The sequence below is a fragment of the Hyla sarda genome, chromosome 5, assembly GCF_029499605.1.
Source record: "Hyla sarda isolate aHylSar1 chromosome 5, aHylSar1.hap1, whole genome shotgun sequence".
Lineage (NCBI taxonomy): Eukaryota > Metazoa > Chordata > Amphibia > Anura > Hylidae > Hyla > Hyla sarda.
The window spans coordinates 71,036,561-71,052,969 of record NC_079193.1 but is presented as its reverse complement, the minus strand read 5'-3'; the positions used below and the strand labels follow the sequence as shown (position 1 = coordinate 71,052,969).

General features: G+C 41.9%; 1 protein-coding gene across 1 annotated transcript in view; it reads left to right on the top strand.

The window, feature by feature from the left end:
- The window catches only part of LOC130273220 (sodium channel protein type 4 subunit alpha B-like), a 488,856-nt gene that overhangs the window by 332,630 nt on the left and 139,817 nt on the right, over positions 1 to 16,409 (top strand). The window contains exon 19 of the mRNA XM_056519644.1: positions 8,545 to 9,027. Within this exon, the coding sequence (XP_056375619.1) occupies positions 8,545 to 9,027 (483 nt within the window). The remainder of the gene's footprint in view (positions 1 to 8,544; positions 9,028 to 16,409) is intronic.

Below are 16,409 nucleotides of genomic sequence, written 5' to 3'. Positions count from 1 at the left end.
GTCTATAATAATGTATGCTAGAAACTCTATGCTACTTCATAGCTGGCATATATTTTAATATATTCACCTCTTAAAAAATTTGGTACATCATAAGCCAGAGCATTTTTTTTTTCTAATCAAGGTGTTGATAAATTCCCTCCTATGTATATTGATTCCTCACAATTTGCAAAGCGACAACCCAATGCTGTCTAGGCATGCTGGGAGTTGTAGTTTTGCAACAGCTGGAGGCACACTGATTGGGGAACACTGACCTATAACAAGAAATCTACAGTAACTTACAGTGAATGAGAATTTATTTCTAATAGGGCATCCAGATGCTATAGTATTATAATCATTTAGAATAATAACTAATTAATCCTAATTTGGTGCTATGTAAATAGTTTTGTTATAATAATTTAGAATAATTACTTAAAAATTTGATAAAGGGCAACGGATCATGTTGATGCTATATGAATGATTATATTATAATCATTTTTAAAAGTAATTGATTAAAAGTTATTTGTTTTGTAAAGGGCTACAGAACATGTTGGTGCTACATAAATCATTTTATTGTAATAAATTCAAAAAAATTTACTAAAACTAATCAGTTTGGTAAAGTGCCGAAGAATAATTAATATTAACAAGTAATTAATTCCAAATAATTTGATAAAGTGCTACAGAATATGTTTTCGCTTTATACATACATCATTTTATAAGAATAATAACTTATGAAAACTAATAAATTTGATAAAGTGCTAGAGAATCTGTTGGTGATATATATATATATATATATATATATATATATATATATAAAATTTCATATAAAAATGTATAATTACTAATTAATACTGAATGATTTGTTAAAGTGCTACGCAATATATTGGCGTTATATAAACCTATCTAAAAGTATTATAAAAATTTCCAATGCGGATTGTCGCCTATAAGGACAAACTCTACGGTTCTGGAAGTTATATCCTTTTAAGGTTACAAACAACATTTCTATAGAAGCTTTTCAGAAATGCTGCATATATCTGGAGTTGATGTTAATTGTATGTCAATGCTTCCAGCTTTTCGCCTAATGAGGATTTTTTTACAGCTTGAAAAAAAAAATTACAATGTAAATTTCCCACTCAACCTATGAGTATCAAGCTGCAAAAAAACGTAGTTATGCTTACAGTTTGGTCAGAAGCCCCATGCTGCACCCTAGCAATTTATTGTACAATACCGCAGATTAAGGCTTCACGGGGCACAGTGCATTATGGATCAAAGAAATCAGCATGCAGCCTCCATTTTGAAACATTTCTCTTATTACCGTTTGTTCAGTCTGAATACTCACTCCCACTCGCTCAGAGTGGCACCACGAAAATATGTTCTCAGCCTTGTTACTTGTTTCCTCGTACAAAAAAAACCAACATATGTGACATTAAATATATTTTTCCTCTCCCAGTTCTATTTATGGCCACATCTATTTTTGAAGGCTTTGTTCGGCCTGCTCTTGAATGGAAATCAGAACACTTACCTGGCCACATGTCAGAGCTGGTGGCTACAGTAGGTAGAATGGCTCGGACTGTTTCTATGAACGTTCTATTGCGGTTATAAAGGGATTCTGCAACATTCAATTTTACCTCACTTGTCATTTTTTTTTTCCCGCTACGCTTTTACAATAAAGGTTATCCATGGTAGTTGCAATTATACTTAATGTTTTGTGAGCATTGTTCCCTTGCAAAGTATGAAGAGAGCATTTGTCAATGTAAGGAATCTGAGAGAAAACAGACAGAATACGAAGTGATCAATGTGCGCAGAAGTTGAAAGAATTGTTGTTGTTTTTCAAAAGATGTTATGAAATTTTCTTTACCATATACAGATCGAGCCTTAAAGAGGTACTCCAGTGGAAAAAATGTTTTCCAATCATCTGGTGCCAGAAAGTCAAACATTTGAAAATTGCTATTATTTAACCCCTTAACCCCTTAAGGACTCAGGGTTTTTCCGTTTTTGCACTTTCGTTTTTTCCTCCTTACCTTTTAAAAATCATAACCCTTTCAATTTTCCACCTAAAAATCCATATTATGGCTTATTTTTTGCGTTGACAATTCTACTTTGCAGTGACATTAGTCATTTTACCCAAAAATGCACGGCGAAACGGAAAAAAAAAATCATTGTGCGACAAAATCGAAAAAAAACGCCATTTTGTAACTTTTGGGGGCTTCCGTTTCTACGCAGTGCATATTTCGGTAAAAATTACACCTTATCATTATTCTGTAGGTCCATACGGTTAAAATTATACCCTACTTATATAGGTTTGATTTTGTCGCACTTCTGGAAAAAATCATAACTACATGCAGGAAAATTTATACGTTTAAAAAGGTCATCTTCTGACCCCTATAACTTTTTTATTTTTCCACGTACAGGGCGGAATGAGGACTCATTCTTTGCGCCGTGATCTGAAGTTTTTATCGGTATGATTTTTGTTTTGATCGGACTTTTTGATCACTTTTTATTAGTTTTTTTTAATGGTATAAAAAGTGACCAAAATACGCTTTTTTGGACTTTTGAATTTTTTTGCGCGTACGCCATTGACCGTGCGGTTTAATTAATGATATATTTTTATAGTTCGGACATTTACGCATGTGGCGATAGCACATATGTTTATTTTTTTTTTTTTTACACTGTTTTATTTTTTTTATGGGAAAAGGGGGGGTGATTCAAACTTTTATTAGGGAAGGGGTTAAATGACCTTTATTAACACTTTTAAAAAAAATTTTTTTTGCAGTGTTATAGGTCCCATAGGGACCTATAACACTGCACACACTGATCTCTCATCCTGATCACTGGCGTGTATTAACACGCCCGTGATCAGCATTATCGGCGCTTGACTGCTCCTGCCTGGATCTCAGGCACGGAGCAGTCATTCGTCGATCGGACACCGAGGAGGCAGGTAAGGGCCCTCCCGGTGTCCGGTCAGCTGTTCGGGAAGCCGCGATTTCACCGCGGCGGTCCCGAACAGCCCGACTGAGCAGCCGGGTCACTTTCAGTTTCACTTTAGAAGCGGCGGTCAGCTTTGACCGCCGCTTCTAAAGGGTTAATACCGCACATCGCCGCGATCGGCTATGTGTGGTATTAGCCGCGGGTCCCGGTCGTTGATGAGCGCCGGGACCGACGCGATATGATGCAGGATCGCGGCGCGATCCTGCTTCATATCGCGGGAGCCGGCGCAGGACGTAAATATACGTCCTGCTCGTTAAGGGGTTAATTACCCAGCCCATTTTCACCTTTAGGACATGGACATTTTTTGCACATCTGACCACTGTCCCTTTAAGCATTAATATCTCTGGGATGCTTTTACCTTTCTGATTCCGAGATTGTTTTTTCGTGACATATTCTACTTTATGTTAGTGGTAAATTATCTTCGATACTTGTATCATTTCGAGGTGAAAAATTCCAAAATTTGATAAAAAACTTTAAAATGTTGCTTTTTTTATTTTAAAACTCTCTGCTTATAAGGAAAATGGACATCCCAAATAAATGATATATTGATTCTCATATACAATATGTCTACTTTATGTTTTCATCATAAAGTTGACATGTATCAAAGTTCAGCAGCAGTTATCCAATTTTGCACAAAACTTTTAAAATCAGAATTTTTCAGGGACCAGTTTAGTTTAGAAGTGGATTTGAAGGGCCTTCATAAAGAAAAAATAAATACCCCATAAATGACCCCATTATAAAAACTGCACCCCTCAAAGTATTCAAAATGACATCAGAAAGTTGTTAACCCTTTAGGTGTTTCACAGGAATAGCAGCAAAGTGAAGGAGAAAATTCAAAATCTTCATTTTTTTACACTCGCATGTTTGTGTAGACCCAGTTTTCGAATTTTTACAAGGGGAAAAAGGAGAGAAAACACCTAAACTTTGTAACCCAATTTCTTTTGAGTAAGGAAATACCTAATATGTGGATGTCAAGTGCTCTGTGGGTGCACTAGAGGGCTCAGAAGCAAAGGAGCGACAATGGGATTTTGGAGAGTGAGTTTTTCTGATATTGGTTTTTGGGGGGCATGTCCATTTAGGAAGCCCCTATGGTGTCAGAACAGCAAAAGAAAAAAAAAAAAACAACACATGGCAGAAATATTTTGAAATCTACACCCCTCAAGGAATGTAACAAGGGGTACAGTGCGCCTTAACATCCCACAGGTGTTTGATGACTTTTTGATAAAGTTGGATATGTAAATGACATTTTTTTTCACTAAATGCTGGTTTTTCCCCAAATTTTACATTTTTACAAAGGGAAGTAGGAGATAATGCCCCCCAAAATTTGTAACCCCATCTCTTCTGAGTATGGAAATACCCCATGTGTGGACGTCAAGTGCACTGCGGGCGCACTACAATGCTCAGAAGAGGAGGAGTCACATTTGGCTTTTGGAAAGCAAATTAGAAGCTATTTGGAAACTACACTCCTCAAGGAACGTAACAAGCAGTAACGTGAGCCTTAACACCCCACAGGTGTTTAATAAATGTCCATTAAAGTGGGATGTGAAAAGGAAAAATGTTTTATACACTTAAATGCTGGGGCTACCCTACATTTTTCATTTTCACAAGTGGTAATAGGAGAAAATGTCACCGTAAATTTGTAAGTACATTTCTTTAGAGTAAGGACATACATCATATTTTGACGTAAACTGCACACCAGGTCTCGGAAGAGCAGGAGAGCAGTCAGGGGCCTTGAGCATTTACAGAGCTACCTATGGAGCCAGAACAGCAGGACCCCCCCCTCAAGGAACGATACATGGGGTACACTGAGTTAGGAAAGTGGGGTACAGTGGGCCGTAAAATAACACAATAGGTTATGTTCCCAGAATGATGACACAGAGCATAGCAAAAAAAATATATATGCTCACCCCAAACCCTATGCTCTAAATCATCATTCTGGAAATGTGATGTGTGTGGCCGTGCCTAACCTGTTGCCTCAAATGCGCACCCCACTCTGGTGGGCCAACATAAAAAAAGTCCCAGATGCTAGTGACTAGTGTTGCTCGCGAATATTCGCAATTCGAATATTATTCGTGAATATCGCATATTCGCGAATTCGCGAATTTCGCGAATATAGCGCTATATATTCGTAATTACGAATATTCGTTTTTTTTTTTTTGTTTTTTTTTTCTTCACAGTACACATCACAGTGATCACCCCTCTCTGCTTCCAGCTTGTGTGGTGTAAAGAAGGCTGTAATACCACTGTGTGAGACTGGCGTGCAAAAATTCGCATATGCGAAAATTAACATATGCTAATTTTCGTATATGCGAATTTTCGCGTACGTTAATTTTCGTATATGGCAATTTTCGCATATGCGAAAATAAAACGAGAATATAACGAATATGCGAATATTCGCGAATATATGACGAATATTCGTCCATATATTCGCGAATATTCGCGAATTCGAATATGGCCTATGCCGCTCAACACTACTAGTGACTCAGTGACCCATGACCCATTTTTGGAAAAAATACCCCCAGAGATCTTATCAGGTTTTTTATTTTTTTTTTATTTTTTTGTGAAAGATTTTTTTGGGCAATTTAGTGGTTTACGGGGTTAAAATTTGGAATGTACTCTGGACTTGGTACATTGGGGTCAAATTATGGGAAATTAAAATAAATTGTGAAAATTTAGTACTGCATGAAAGTGTGATACTCCCTGAAGCAGTTTTTAATGCAGAGGCCTGGATGATCGGGGCAAGTGTCACATTGAGTGGTGGTGTCCTTCCATATCCCCCTCTTGTGACACACTCTGCATTTTTTCTGGGGTCATCCCTTCTTTCCATTGTGGGGGACCTCATTTGGAAAATGCTGGCCTGGGACGATCCTGGCACCTATAACTTCAGTTTCTTGGGAAGTCCAGCGTGCCCTTTCCCGGTCACCAAAGATCAGGGCCCTTAGGATTTTTTCTTGGAACTGGAGGAATGTCCCTGTGTTGCCAGCGTACTGGAATAGTACAAAAGAGTTGTACATGGCAACCTGTCCAAGTAGACCGCAACTTTTTTGTACCATACCCGTGTTTTCTGCATGGCGATGTATGGCTTAAGGACTTGATCAGAGAGATCACCTCCCCCCATATACTGATAGTAGTCCAGAATACAATCGGCTTGAGGACTGTTGTTCTGGTACCTCGCACACGGACAGGTGAGCTGCCGTTACCATGAATTGTGGACAGCATAAGGACATCCCTCTTATCCTTATACCTGACCAGCAACAGGTTTTCAAGGGTGAGGGTACGGGACACACCCTTTGACATAGGTGTCTGCAGAAAATTTAGAGGGAGGTCTCTCTGGTTCTTTCGCGCGGTCCCCCAAGCGGACATGGATCTGGCGGCAAGGGACGTGAACAGAGGGATGCTGGTATAAAAGTTGTCCATGTACACGTGGTACCCTTTATCCAGCAATGGGTGCACAAGGTCCCAAACGAGTTTCCTGCTAACACCCAGAGTGGGGGGACATTCTGGGGGTTCAATATGGGAATCCTGTCCCTCATATACTCTAAACTTGCAAGTGTACCCGGAGGTACTGTCACAAAGTTTGTAGAGTTTCACGCCATATTGCGCCCGCTTCGTGGGAATATACTGTCGGAAGATGGAGTCATCCCTTAAAATTGATAAGAGACTCATCTACCGAGAGCTCCCTGAGCGGTACGTAGGCCTCCAATAATTTGGCCCCAAAGTGATGTTTGACCGGCCTCACTTTGTAAAGCTGGTCATAGGGGGGATCTCCTCGGGTGGGGGGGAGACATGCCGCATCATCAGCGTAATGCAGGCATTTCCGATTTGCCTCGAACCGCTTCCACATCATGGCCATCCTGAAATGCGGCGCTCTGGAATTTTTTCATTTTTTTAACCTCCTACCTGTCCCTGTACTGAGGCTCAACATACAATGCTATGGAAAATCCAAAACTGTGAAACATGTCAATGGCAAGAAGAACCGACCAATCAAAATGGCCATTTTACTGGTAAAACACCTGTATAACTGAAGTGTATGCACTGACTGGCTGTCTAGTAGTGCCTCCCTACAGTACAGGGTGGTACTTCATGTTCTGTACTACTCACATGTGCCAGGGTTAGCTGCTCCTTTGGACACCAGGTGAGGGCGGCTCCATTTAACTTTTTTAGGACATTGCATGTACTGTACAGGACCCTGAAGAAGCTCCTGTCCTCTACATAGACAGTGATTACAGCTTCCAGCAGATCTTTCTTACTTTTATATGTAAGGACTTGATTATCTATATTAGTTATCTACTTATTTTTATTCAGAACCAATTACCAGGTTTTCATAGTGTTATGGTCTCAACATACAATGGTTTCAACATACAATGGTCGTCCTGGAAACAATTAATATTGTAACTTGAGGGACCACTGTATTTAGGATTTGTTTACATTTTTGTTTTCACTCTTCTGAAAACCCAACAGAAGAGGATGCTGGATCTGTCACACATTGGAAACCAAGCATGTTTGACACATGTAGGCCACGCCCCTGTACTGAAGCCCCACCTTCACCCTTTAAAAAAAAAAAAACATGCCCCATCTGTCAGACCCAACAGAAAGGTGTCTAAAAACAAAAACCTCAGAATAAGATCAGGTTCACATCACAAGCTGTGTCTTAGAGACATGGTTACATTGGTACAATCGGCTGCCTATGTATCTGTGCCCATCTTAGACCCAGTTCAGTGACCTCAACCAGGTTAAAGTTTTACATTTTTTGTCCCCCTCAGAGATGTCACCAACCACTCATTTCCTCCCCCACAGAAATAAGATGCCTGTTTTGCGGAGCTGATTGTGCTTGTTAATGCGGAGAAGGTGAAGATAACTGTTCATATTATATCTATGGCAATAATCAACATTTAGGCTATATTCCTACCTGCGTTATGACCTTCCATCTGGCTTAGTTTTTTTTTTCTTGAGTTCTTGCTTATATAGCATAGCATAGGCTATTATTAGAGAAAAAAAATAATAAAGTTTTTTGTATGTGCCTTATGCTTACCTGTTTTAACCTGACGAAGAGGGGTGCCCCCTCGAAACGCGTTGTTTATTCACGAAATAAAGCCTCAAAACCTCCACTGACTCAGTGTCATCCTCCGGCGAGGGCCTACTAAGCCAAAAAGTCGAAATTTTCCTCGGACATCTGGCGAGCCCCGCAAGGTAACCCAGATTCCACATCTGTAAGCTGTTGTGACATAGGTTTTGATGACTTTGATGAACACCGTCTTTTTGTTTAATTTGGGCCACAAAATATTAACCTAGATGACAACCAGAGCTGAAATACTTTATCAGCTTCTCTAACCCCAGTGATCAGCATTTACCAAGAGGGGAAAGCTGTCTGTTTGTCCAATTTAGACATCCCTAAAAATGTCATTTAGCATATATTTTACATGGTTTTTTATCTAACTCAGTTGCATTTGTCCTGCAGATGGTCTATTACTTTGTGTTGCATTGTCAATGACTCACTGAATGTATTGGAATTCATGCATATAAATACACAGTTATGTACTATTCATTTAATTCATTTATTTTCTTTCTCATTTTTTGCAGGTTCTCAACCTTTTCCTTGCTCTCCTACTGAGTTCCTTCAGTGCCGATAACTTGAGCGCCCCAGATGACGATGGGGAAATGAACAACCTGCAGATAGCCATTGCTAGAATACATAGGGGTATTGCCTTTGCCAAACAAAGCGTCATGGATTTTTTCCGCAGTTTATTTACCAAGCCCAAAAAAAGTGGAGACACTTTCATAACAAGTTTGTCTGGAAAGAATAGGAACAAAAACAACATCAATCCACACAATCATATCAACATGTCCAATACTGGAAAAGAAAAGGATGACTACATGGAGGGGACTAATACCAATGGTGGGATCGCAAAAAGCGGAGAAAAATATGTTGTGAGTGAAAGTGGAGATTACATGATCACCCCTCATCTCTCCGGATGTGTTCCCATTGCTATGGGTGAATCCGATGTGGAGTATCATGATGACGATGAGCAGAGTATCTTTACGGATGTAGAGAATGGCAAAGAGGTAAGGCCAATTATTATTGTTAGTATTACTGCACTGGTAAAATATTCAGGTGGAGTTTGAGCTTGTGCTGGGAATTTCCTCCTGTGAATAATCAGACAAAGAGAACCTATTAAGTTTGCACAGTTTTTGTTCCGTGAACTGTAGAACTTTGTAGGTTTTCTCTTCTGTCACAGTCAGCATATAAGATTCCTATTACAGGTCAATTTCTGTTAAAATCCAAACTAACCCCTGTGGACTTTTCAGAAAGTAAATGTATTTGAAATTTGCAATAGTGGATTTTGTTGCAGATTTATTGTAGATTTTGACAGAATCAGTCAAGTCAATTGGAAAAATTCATAATAAACCTGCAATGGATCTACAACCAAATGACATGCTGTGGATTCAAATTCTGCAACAAAGGTCAATGCACAGGCAGGTTTTATCTGCATCATGTATTATCTTAGATAGGCTAGGTTTCCACACTGGATTTTTTTTTTTTTTTTTGTTTAGAAAAACAGCTACTACAGTTTTTAAGCCATAGTCAGAAGTAGATCCAGTAGGAAGAAGTATAAGTTCTTCCTTTATATTTCCTATTCCTTTTGAATTATCTTCTGGCTTTGGCTCAAAAACTGCAGTGGCAGTATTCCAAAAAACTGCAGAAAAAAACTGTGAGGAAACATCAATATTCCTTACAATTCTGGTATGGACACACGTCCACTGTTAAAAATCCACAGAGTATGTGCCCTATGTAGAAGTATCCTTAGGCTGCGATTTCACAAAACTTGTTGTGTGGTGTTTTTTTAACCTGAAAATACTGCTCCTTCATTTTGCACTTTGAAGATGGAGTTTTGTGGCGTTTAAATAAAAATAAAAAAAATAAAAAGTGTGTATTTTAGAATGGAAAATGATTCGTTGCAGTTTTATCCACTGCACTTTTTTAATTACAAGTCATGTGGTTCTTTCATCATATGAGCCAAAGGTTTAAAGGGGCACTCCGCCCCTAGACATCTTATCACCTATCCAAAGGATAGGGGATAAGATGTCAGACCGCTGCTGGGGACCCCGGGGATCGCTGCTGCAGCACCCAGCTATCATTACTGCTCAGAGCGAGATCGCTCTGCACGTAATGACGGGCAATACAGGAGCCGGAGCATCGTTACGTCACGGCTCCGCCCCTCATGATGCCACGGCCCGCCCCGTCAATACAAGTCTATGGGAGGGGGCGTGGCGGTCATCACGCCCCCTGCCATAGACTTGCATTAAGGGGACGGGCCGTGATGTCATGAGGGGCGGAGCCATGACGTCACGCTGCTCCGGCCCCTGTATCACCCGTCATTACGCACAGTGGGAACTCGCTCTGTGCAGTAATGATGGCGGGGTGCCGCAGCGGCGATCCCAGGGGTCCCCAGCAGCGGGACTGCGGCGATCTAACATCTTATCCCCTATCCTTTGGAAAGGGGATAAGATGCCAGGGGCGGAGTACCCCTTTAAGATTTGGCCAGAAAAAAAAAATGCCAGAAAAATAATAAAAATTTAAGTGCACATAGATATCTATGGGATGGAAATCTCTAGATTTCCTAAAAAAAATAAAACAAGAAAACGCCATAGTACCAATATATCCCATTTGCAAAACTAGCCCATAAAAACAATAGGATGAAAAAATGCCAAAAGAAAAAAAATACCATGTGGGTCTGCCGTTTCATACTTCCCTATTGCCGTTTCATAATTCCCTACTCCCAGCTAACATCTGGCCACAGCATTTTTGGCCTCAAAAAAAAAAAAAAACAATACTGTGAGTATGGCATTGTTATGGGCATTTTTTTTTAACATTTTGCCACATAATACACATCATTTCTTAATGTGTTACTTTAGAATTATTTTTATTCTATTAGTAATAGAAAGTGAATACAGATAGATGTTCAATATTTGCAATATTAATATGGAATTTCATGGTTGCTGCTCGTAGGTTACACTAATAGGAGGAAATGTATCAATACCTGTCCAGAGAAAAAGTTGCTGAGTTGCCCATAGAAACCAATCAGATCGCTTCTTTCATTATTCAGAGGTCTTTTCAAAAATGAAATAAGCGATCTGATTGGTTGCTATGGGCAACTCAGCAACTTTTCTTCTGGACAGGTTTTGATAAATCTCCCCCATAGTGTATATAATATGACAATATTATACTGTACAATGATATTTCCCTTCTTCTTTGATCCTAGTAACAGCTGTGTTTCCGGATACGGCTTCTATTGCTTCTTCTGATCATTCTACATTTCGAGTTAGGGACTTTTAGTATTGAAACCCAACCATATGCAGGATAAAATGTGATCGTGTGATAAGATCTTTTTGTGACCTTGACGGTGAATGTATGTGACTTTTGGGTGGACTACATGACGGTACTGGGTTTCAGTATCTGTCTATCCCCCCCTCCCCCCCTCGTGCATCCACTCATCATGGAACAAGAGGCGAGCGGACTATTTCCTGATATGGCTGCTTGAGAGTCTCTTGTGTTTCTTGCAGCAGGTGGGCTATTTCATATACGATACCTCCTGTCAGCTGCTTCGCTTTGAGTAGCTAAAACAAATGAGAGTAAACAAGCTTCATAGGGGGCTTTAATAGCTGCTCGGTGAAGACGTGAAACTGCGGTTTTCTATGCAATGTAGGACTATACCTATAATCACCAATTTTCTTGCATTGTATTGATTGCGTAAATAACAAAATAAGAGCCTTCACAGTTGGTATTGTGTGCAGGGTCTTAAAGGGGTACTCAATAGTAGAGCAATGGTCGGCGCTAACTGAAAAGTGGTGGTGCACCAGGAAAAGAGTCCTGTAATAATAAAGGAGGTCCCAGCACTCACCGATGCAAGCAATTGGTGTTTATTGTATATCCAAGTCACACCTGTGACTTGGATATACAATAAACACCAATTGCTTGCATCGGTGAGTGCTGGGACCTCCTTTATTATTAAAGGGGTACTCCACTGCCCTAGCGTCCAGAACATTTTGCTCCGGACGCTGGGTGTGGGCTGCGGGGGTCGTGATGTCATGGCCACACCCCTGGTGATGTCACGCAACGCCCCCTCAGTGCAAGTCTTTGGAAGGGGGCGTGGCTACTGGGAGGGAGGGAGCTATATGCTCCAAGTTGTATGGAGACTCAATTCAGAACCCATAGAAGTGTATGAGGCCGTATTGTAACTATGTATGCTTCTGATTTCACAATGGTGGTAGAAAGTTTTCAGTCCAGTTAATACAGTGGCTGGGCATGTATTATCTGGTGATCTACTCCAAATTGCCCGCCCAGAACTCACTGGATCTTGTGACCCTGGACTGTGTGTGCTGTTATACAAAGCCAATGTAGGGTACTGTTCTTGGAAAAAAACTCCATGGGGGAGATTTATCAAAACCTGTCCAGAGGAAAAATTGCTGCGTTGCCCATAGCAACCAATCAGATCGCTTCTTTCATTTTGCAGAGGCCTCTTTAAAAAATGAAAGAAGCGATCTGATTGGTTGCTATGGGCAACTCAGCAACTTTTCCTCTGGACGGGTTTTGATACATCTCCCCCATATATCTGGTATCTATTGGAGAATACAATGATGCATACAAAAGCAAACAGAAATAAACTCCCTGAAATTTGTTATTTGCAACTTTTTCACCCCTTTTTTCCTATTTTGCCAGTTTCCGTAGAGTAAAATGTATCATATTGCCTGCTACGTGATGTATAATGAATTAGCACATTTTTTTCAATGCACTTTTTTATGTGGTTTGTATTCCACGTATGCCACCTATTGAGTGTGACTCCGACTGAAGGTATATTGCAGTTTAGTAAAGGCGCACTCTATCTCTATATGTGCCCTACTATGGCGCCATATGCATTAAAGGGTACTCCACTGTCCAGTGTTAGGAAGTAAATGTTCCAAAGCTGTCATGGCCCCTCCCATAGGCTTGCATTGAACGGGCGTGGCCGTGATGTCACGAGGGGTGATGGCCAACACCCGCAGCGCGAATACAGGGTTTGGAACATTTACTTAAGAATGCTGGCCAGGGAAGTACCCCTTTGAGTCCCTTTTTCTATAAATTTTTAGGAAGATACATTTCGCTATCAAGGTATGTTCACGTGTAATTTAGTAACAGAAATATAAAACTAAAATCCCCAGTATCCAATCCACAGCGTGAAAACTACAGCGGCTTATGTGATTGTAAATCCCCGGAGGTTGCAGATCTGCAGCTGTAAAATTAAAAGTGTGTGTGAATTCACCTCTTAGGGCAGTGTTTCTCAACCTGAGGTACAAGTACCCCCAGGGGTATTTAGCAGTTCTCCAGGGCGTACTTGAAAAAAAAAATCAGTAATGGCAGCCACTGGATACTGGTCTGGAAATAAATGGTAGGCTGACCTCACTGCACCGAGGAGCAGAGCAGGAGGACAGCAAAGGGCCAGTGCGGGCACTGGGATGCTGTGGGCAGTAACTACCATCAGCTTTGTTGTACCACTGCCCCTGCAGACCGGAGAACTACTACTATGAGCCATAGCAATAGGTCACCAGACCAGAGGAGCAGTGAAGCACCAAAGCGGGACAGTATGGTGGCATACAGCTATATTTGGGGGCAAAGGGGGCCTAACAACTTTATGGGGGCGCAAAGCAGGTACTATTACTGTGTGTGACAATAAACATGGAAAGTTTGTAAAAAGGTGGGTATTTTACTGCAGAAAGGAGCCTAAAATATTTGTTTGGCTAGTTCTGTGAAGTTTTGTATGGGAGAAAAGTAAACAACTCCGGTTAGAGAAGACTTCGCCTGTATACAGGGGGGGACTGGGGAGATAGGGAGAGGAACAAGGGACCTGTTATAGAGAAAGTAAAGCATATGAATTATAATATAATGATCACAAAATGTCTCAAATATGGAGGTACCATTTATTTGGGAATGGGCTGTCAAGGGGCACTCAGGCAAAAAAAGGTTGAGAACCAGTGCCTTAGGGTATGTCTCCACTAGAGATGAGCGAACTTACAGTAAATTCGATTCGTCGCGAACTTCTCGGCTCGGCAGTTGATGACTTTTTGTGCATAAATTAGTTCAGCTTTCCGGTGCTCCGGTGGGCTGGAAAAGGTGGAGACAGTCCTAGAAGAGTCTTTCCTAGGACTGCATCCACCTTTTCCAGCCCACCGGAGCACCTGAAAGCTGAACTAATCTATGCAGGCAAAGACATCAACTGCCGAGCCGAGAAGTTCGTGACGAATCGAATTTACTGTAAATTCACTCATCTCTAGTCTCCACGCAGCAGATTTGTTGCAGAAATCTCTGAAACTGATAATCAGTTCATTTGAATAGGGATATTGCAGATAAATAGGGCAAAAACTTCTGCAACAAATCTACTTCTTGTGACTTGATATGTTAACCCATCTCAACCAATGAGGCAAGGGCTACATGACAACTTTGGTTGTGCAACACATAAATCAAACGACATTGCATGTAATGTAATCAGGGCCGTTTGAAGGAATTTGGGGGCCCCAAGCGTCAGGACATATGTGAGTGAACATCGATACGAGGCCCCCACATTAGGTGCAGCAGAGTTCCCCCCACATTACGTGCAGCAGAGTCCCCCCCCCACATTACGTGCAGCAGAGTTCCCCCCACATTAGGTGCAGCAGAGTTCCCCCCACATTAGGTGCAGCAGAGTTCCCCCCACATTAGGTGCAGCAGAGTTCCCCCCAACATTAGGTGCCGCAGAGTTCCCCCCCACATTAGTTGCAGCAGAGTTCCCCCCACATTAGGTGCAGCAGAGTTCCCCCCACATTAGGTGAAGCAGAGTTCCCCCACCATTAGGTGCAGCAGTGTTCCCATCCACATTAGGTGCAGCAGTGTTCCCACCCACATTAGGTGCAGCAGTGTTCTGAACCCACATTAGGTGCAGCAGTGTTCTGAACCCACATTAGGTGCAGCAGTGTTCTGAACCCACATTAGGTGCAGCAGTGTTCTGAACCCACATTAGGTGCAGCAGTGTTCTGAACCCACATTTGGTGCACAAGTGTTTCCACCCACATTAAGTGCAGCAGTGTTCCCCCCCACATTAGGTGCAGCAATGTTCCCCCCCCACATTAGGTGCAGCAGAGTTCCCCCCCCCCCCCCATTAGGTGCAGCAGTGTTCCCCACAGACATACAGCCTCCAGCCATATACAGTATATGGCTGGAGGCTGTATGCCTGTGTACTCCCTACTTCAGTGCTCCGACCACCACTCCTCCAGTCTGGCCATAGCATTAGTTCCCGGGACCAGAGAAGCGGTGGTCAGAACACCAAAGATGACGTCCCGCCAGTCACTCACCAAGCTAACCAGCGCGCGTCTTCCTCCTCCTCCTTGATGCTCCGGTCTTCTGCGCCTCCATTGCTATGGGTGCACGCATGGGACATCAGTGACATCCCGGCCTGTGCTATCTCCCGGCGACCCATGCGTTTTTAAACTTAACGCGGGCCGCTGAGAGTTGACAGGGGTATTCCTGTGTCCCAAAAACATCTTTCGGGACACAGGGATGTCCTTAATAGTGATGGGGGGAATTGCCCCGTCGCTACAAAACGGGCAAACACCGGCTCTGCTCGGGGCCCCGGGCCAGCTCGGGGCCCCTAGAAATTGCTTGGTTAGCCTGTCCTGTAGCGACGTGCCTGAATGTAATTGAATAGTGACATGTGACAGTCACAAAAATTATATCTTTGCCCCCATTGGCCTCAATGCAAGTTGTATACGACTTCGACTTGCCTGCAACTTCCATATGATTTGGCTATTTTTTTCATAGCCGAATGGCAACTGTAATAAGGTCACGCAACAGCAAGTCACAGACATGTCACAAAAATTATTTTGATCATGCAGCCCTAGACTTTTATTTTGCCAACCAAAGACAAGTTTCAATACTACATGTATTTTTTGTAACATGAATTTGGGATAAATTCACATTGAAAAAATACATGTAGTATTGAAATGTGCCTCTGGTTGGTGAAATAAAAGTGTACATGTCAGTCTCCTACTGTGTATGTGTGACTTCTAAACTAGTGGTTGGCTCCATGCTCCCTCCCATAGACTTGCTTTGAAGGGGCGTGGCTGTGATGTCACGAGCAGGGTGTGGACATGATGTCACGAGCCTCCACCCCACATCACCACTTATCTGGCACGGAGCGAAGTTCGCTCAGTGCACAAGATGTCTGGGGTGCCGCAGCCGAGATTGCAGGGGTCCACAGCGGCGGGACTCCCGTGATCAGACATCTTACCCTGCATAGGGGATAAGATGTCTAGGAGCGAAGTACCCCTTTAATAGTTGTGGTAGGCCTCAGGGGTAGGGTAGTACAGTCAGGGATTTTCTTTGGTATATCAAGGGTTAATGTTAACCCTATAGTTCGTGACGCCAGGCTAAGGGCTAG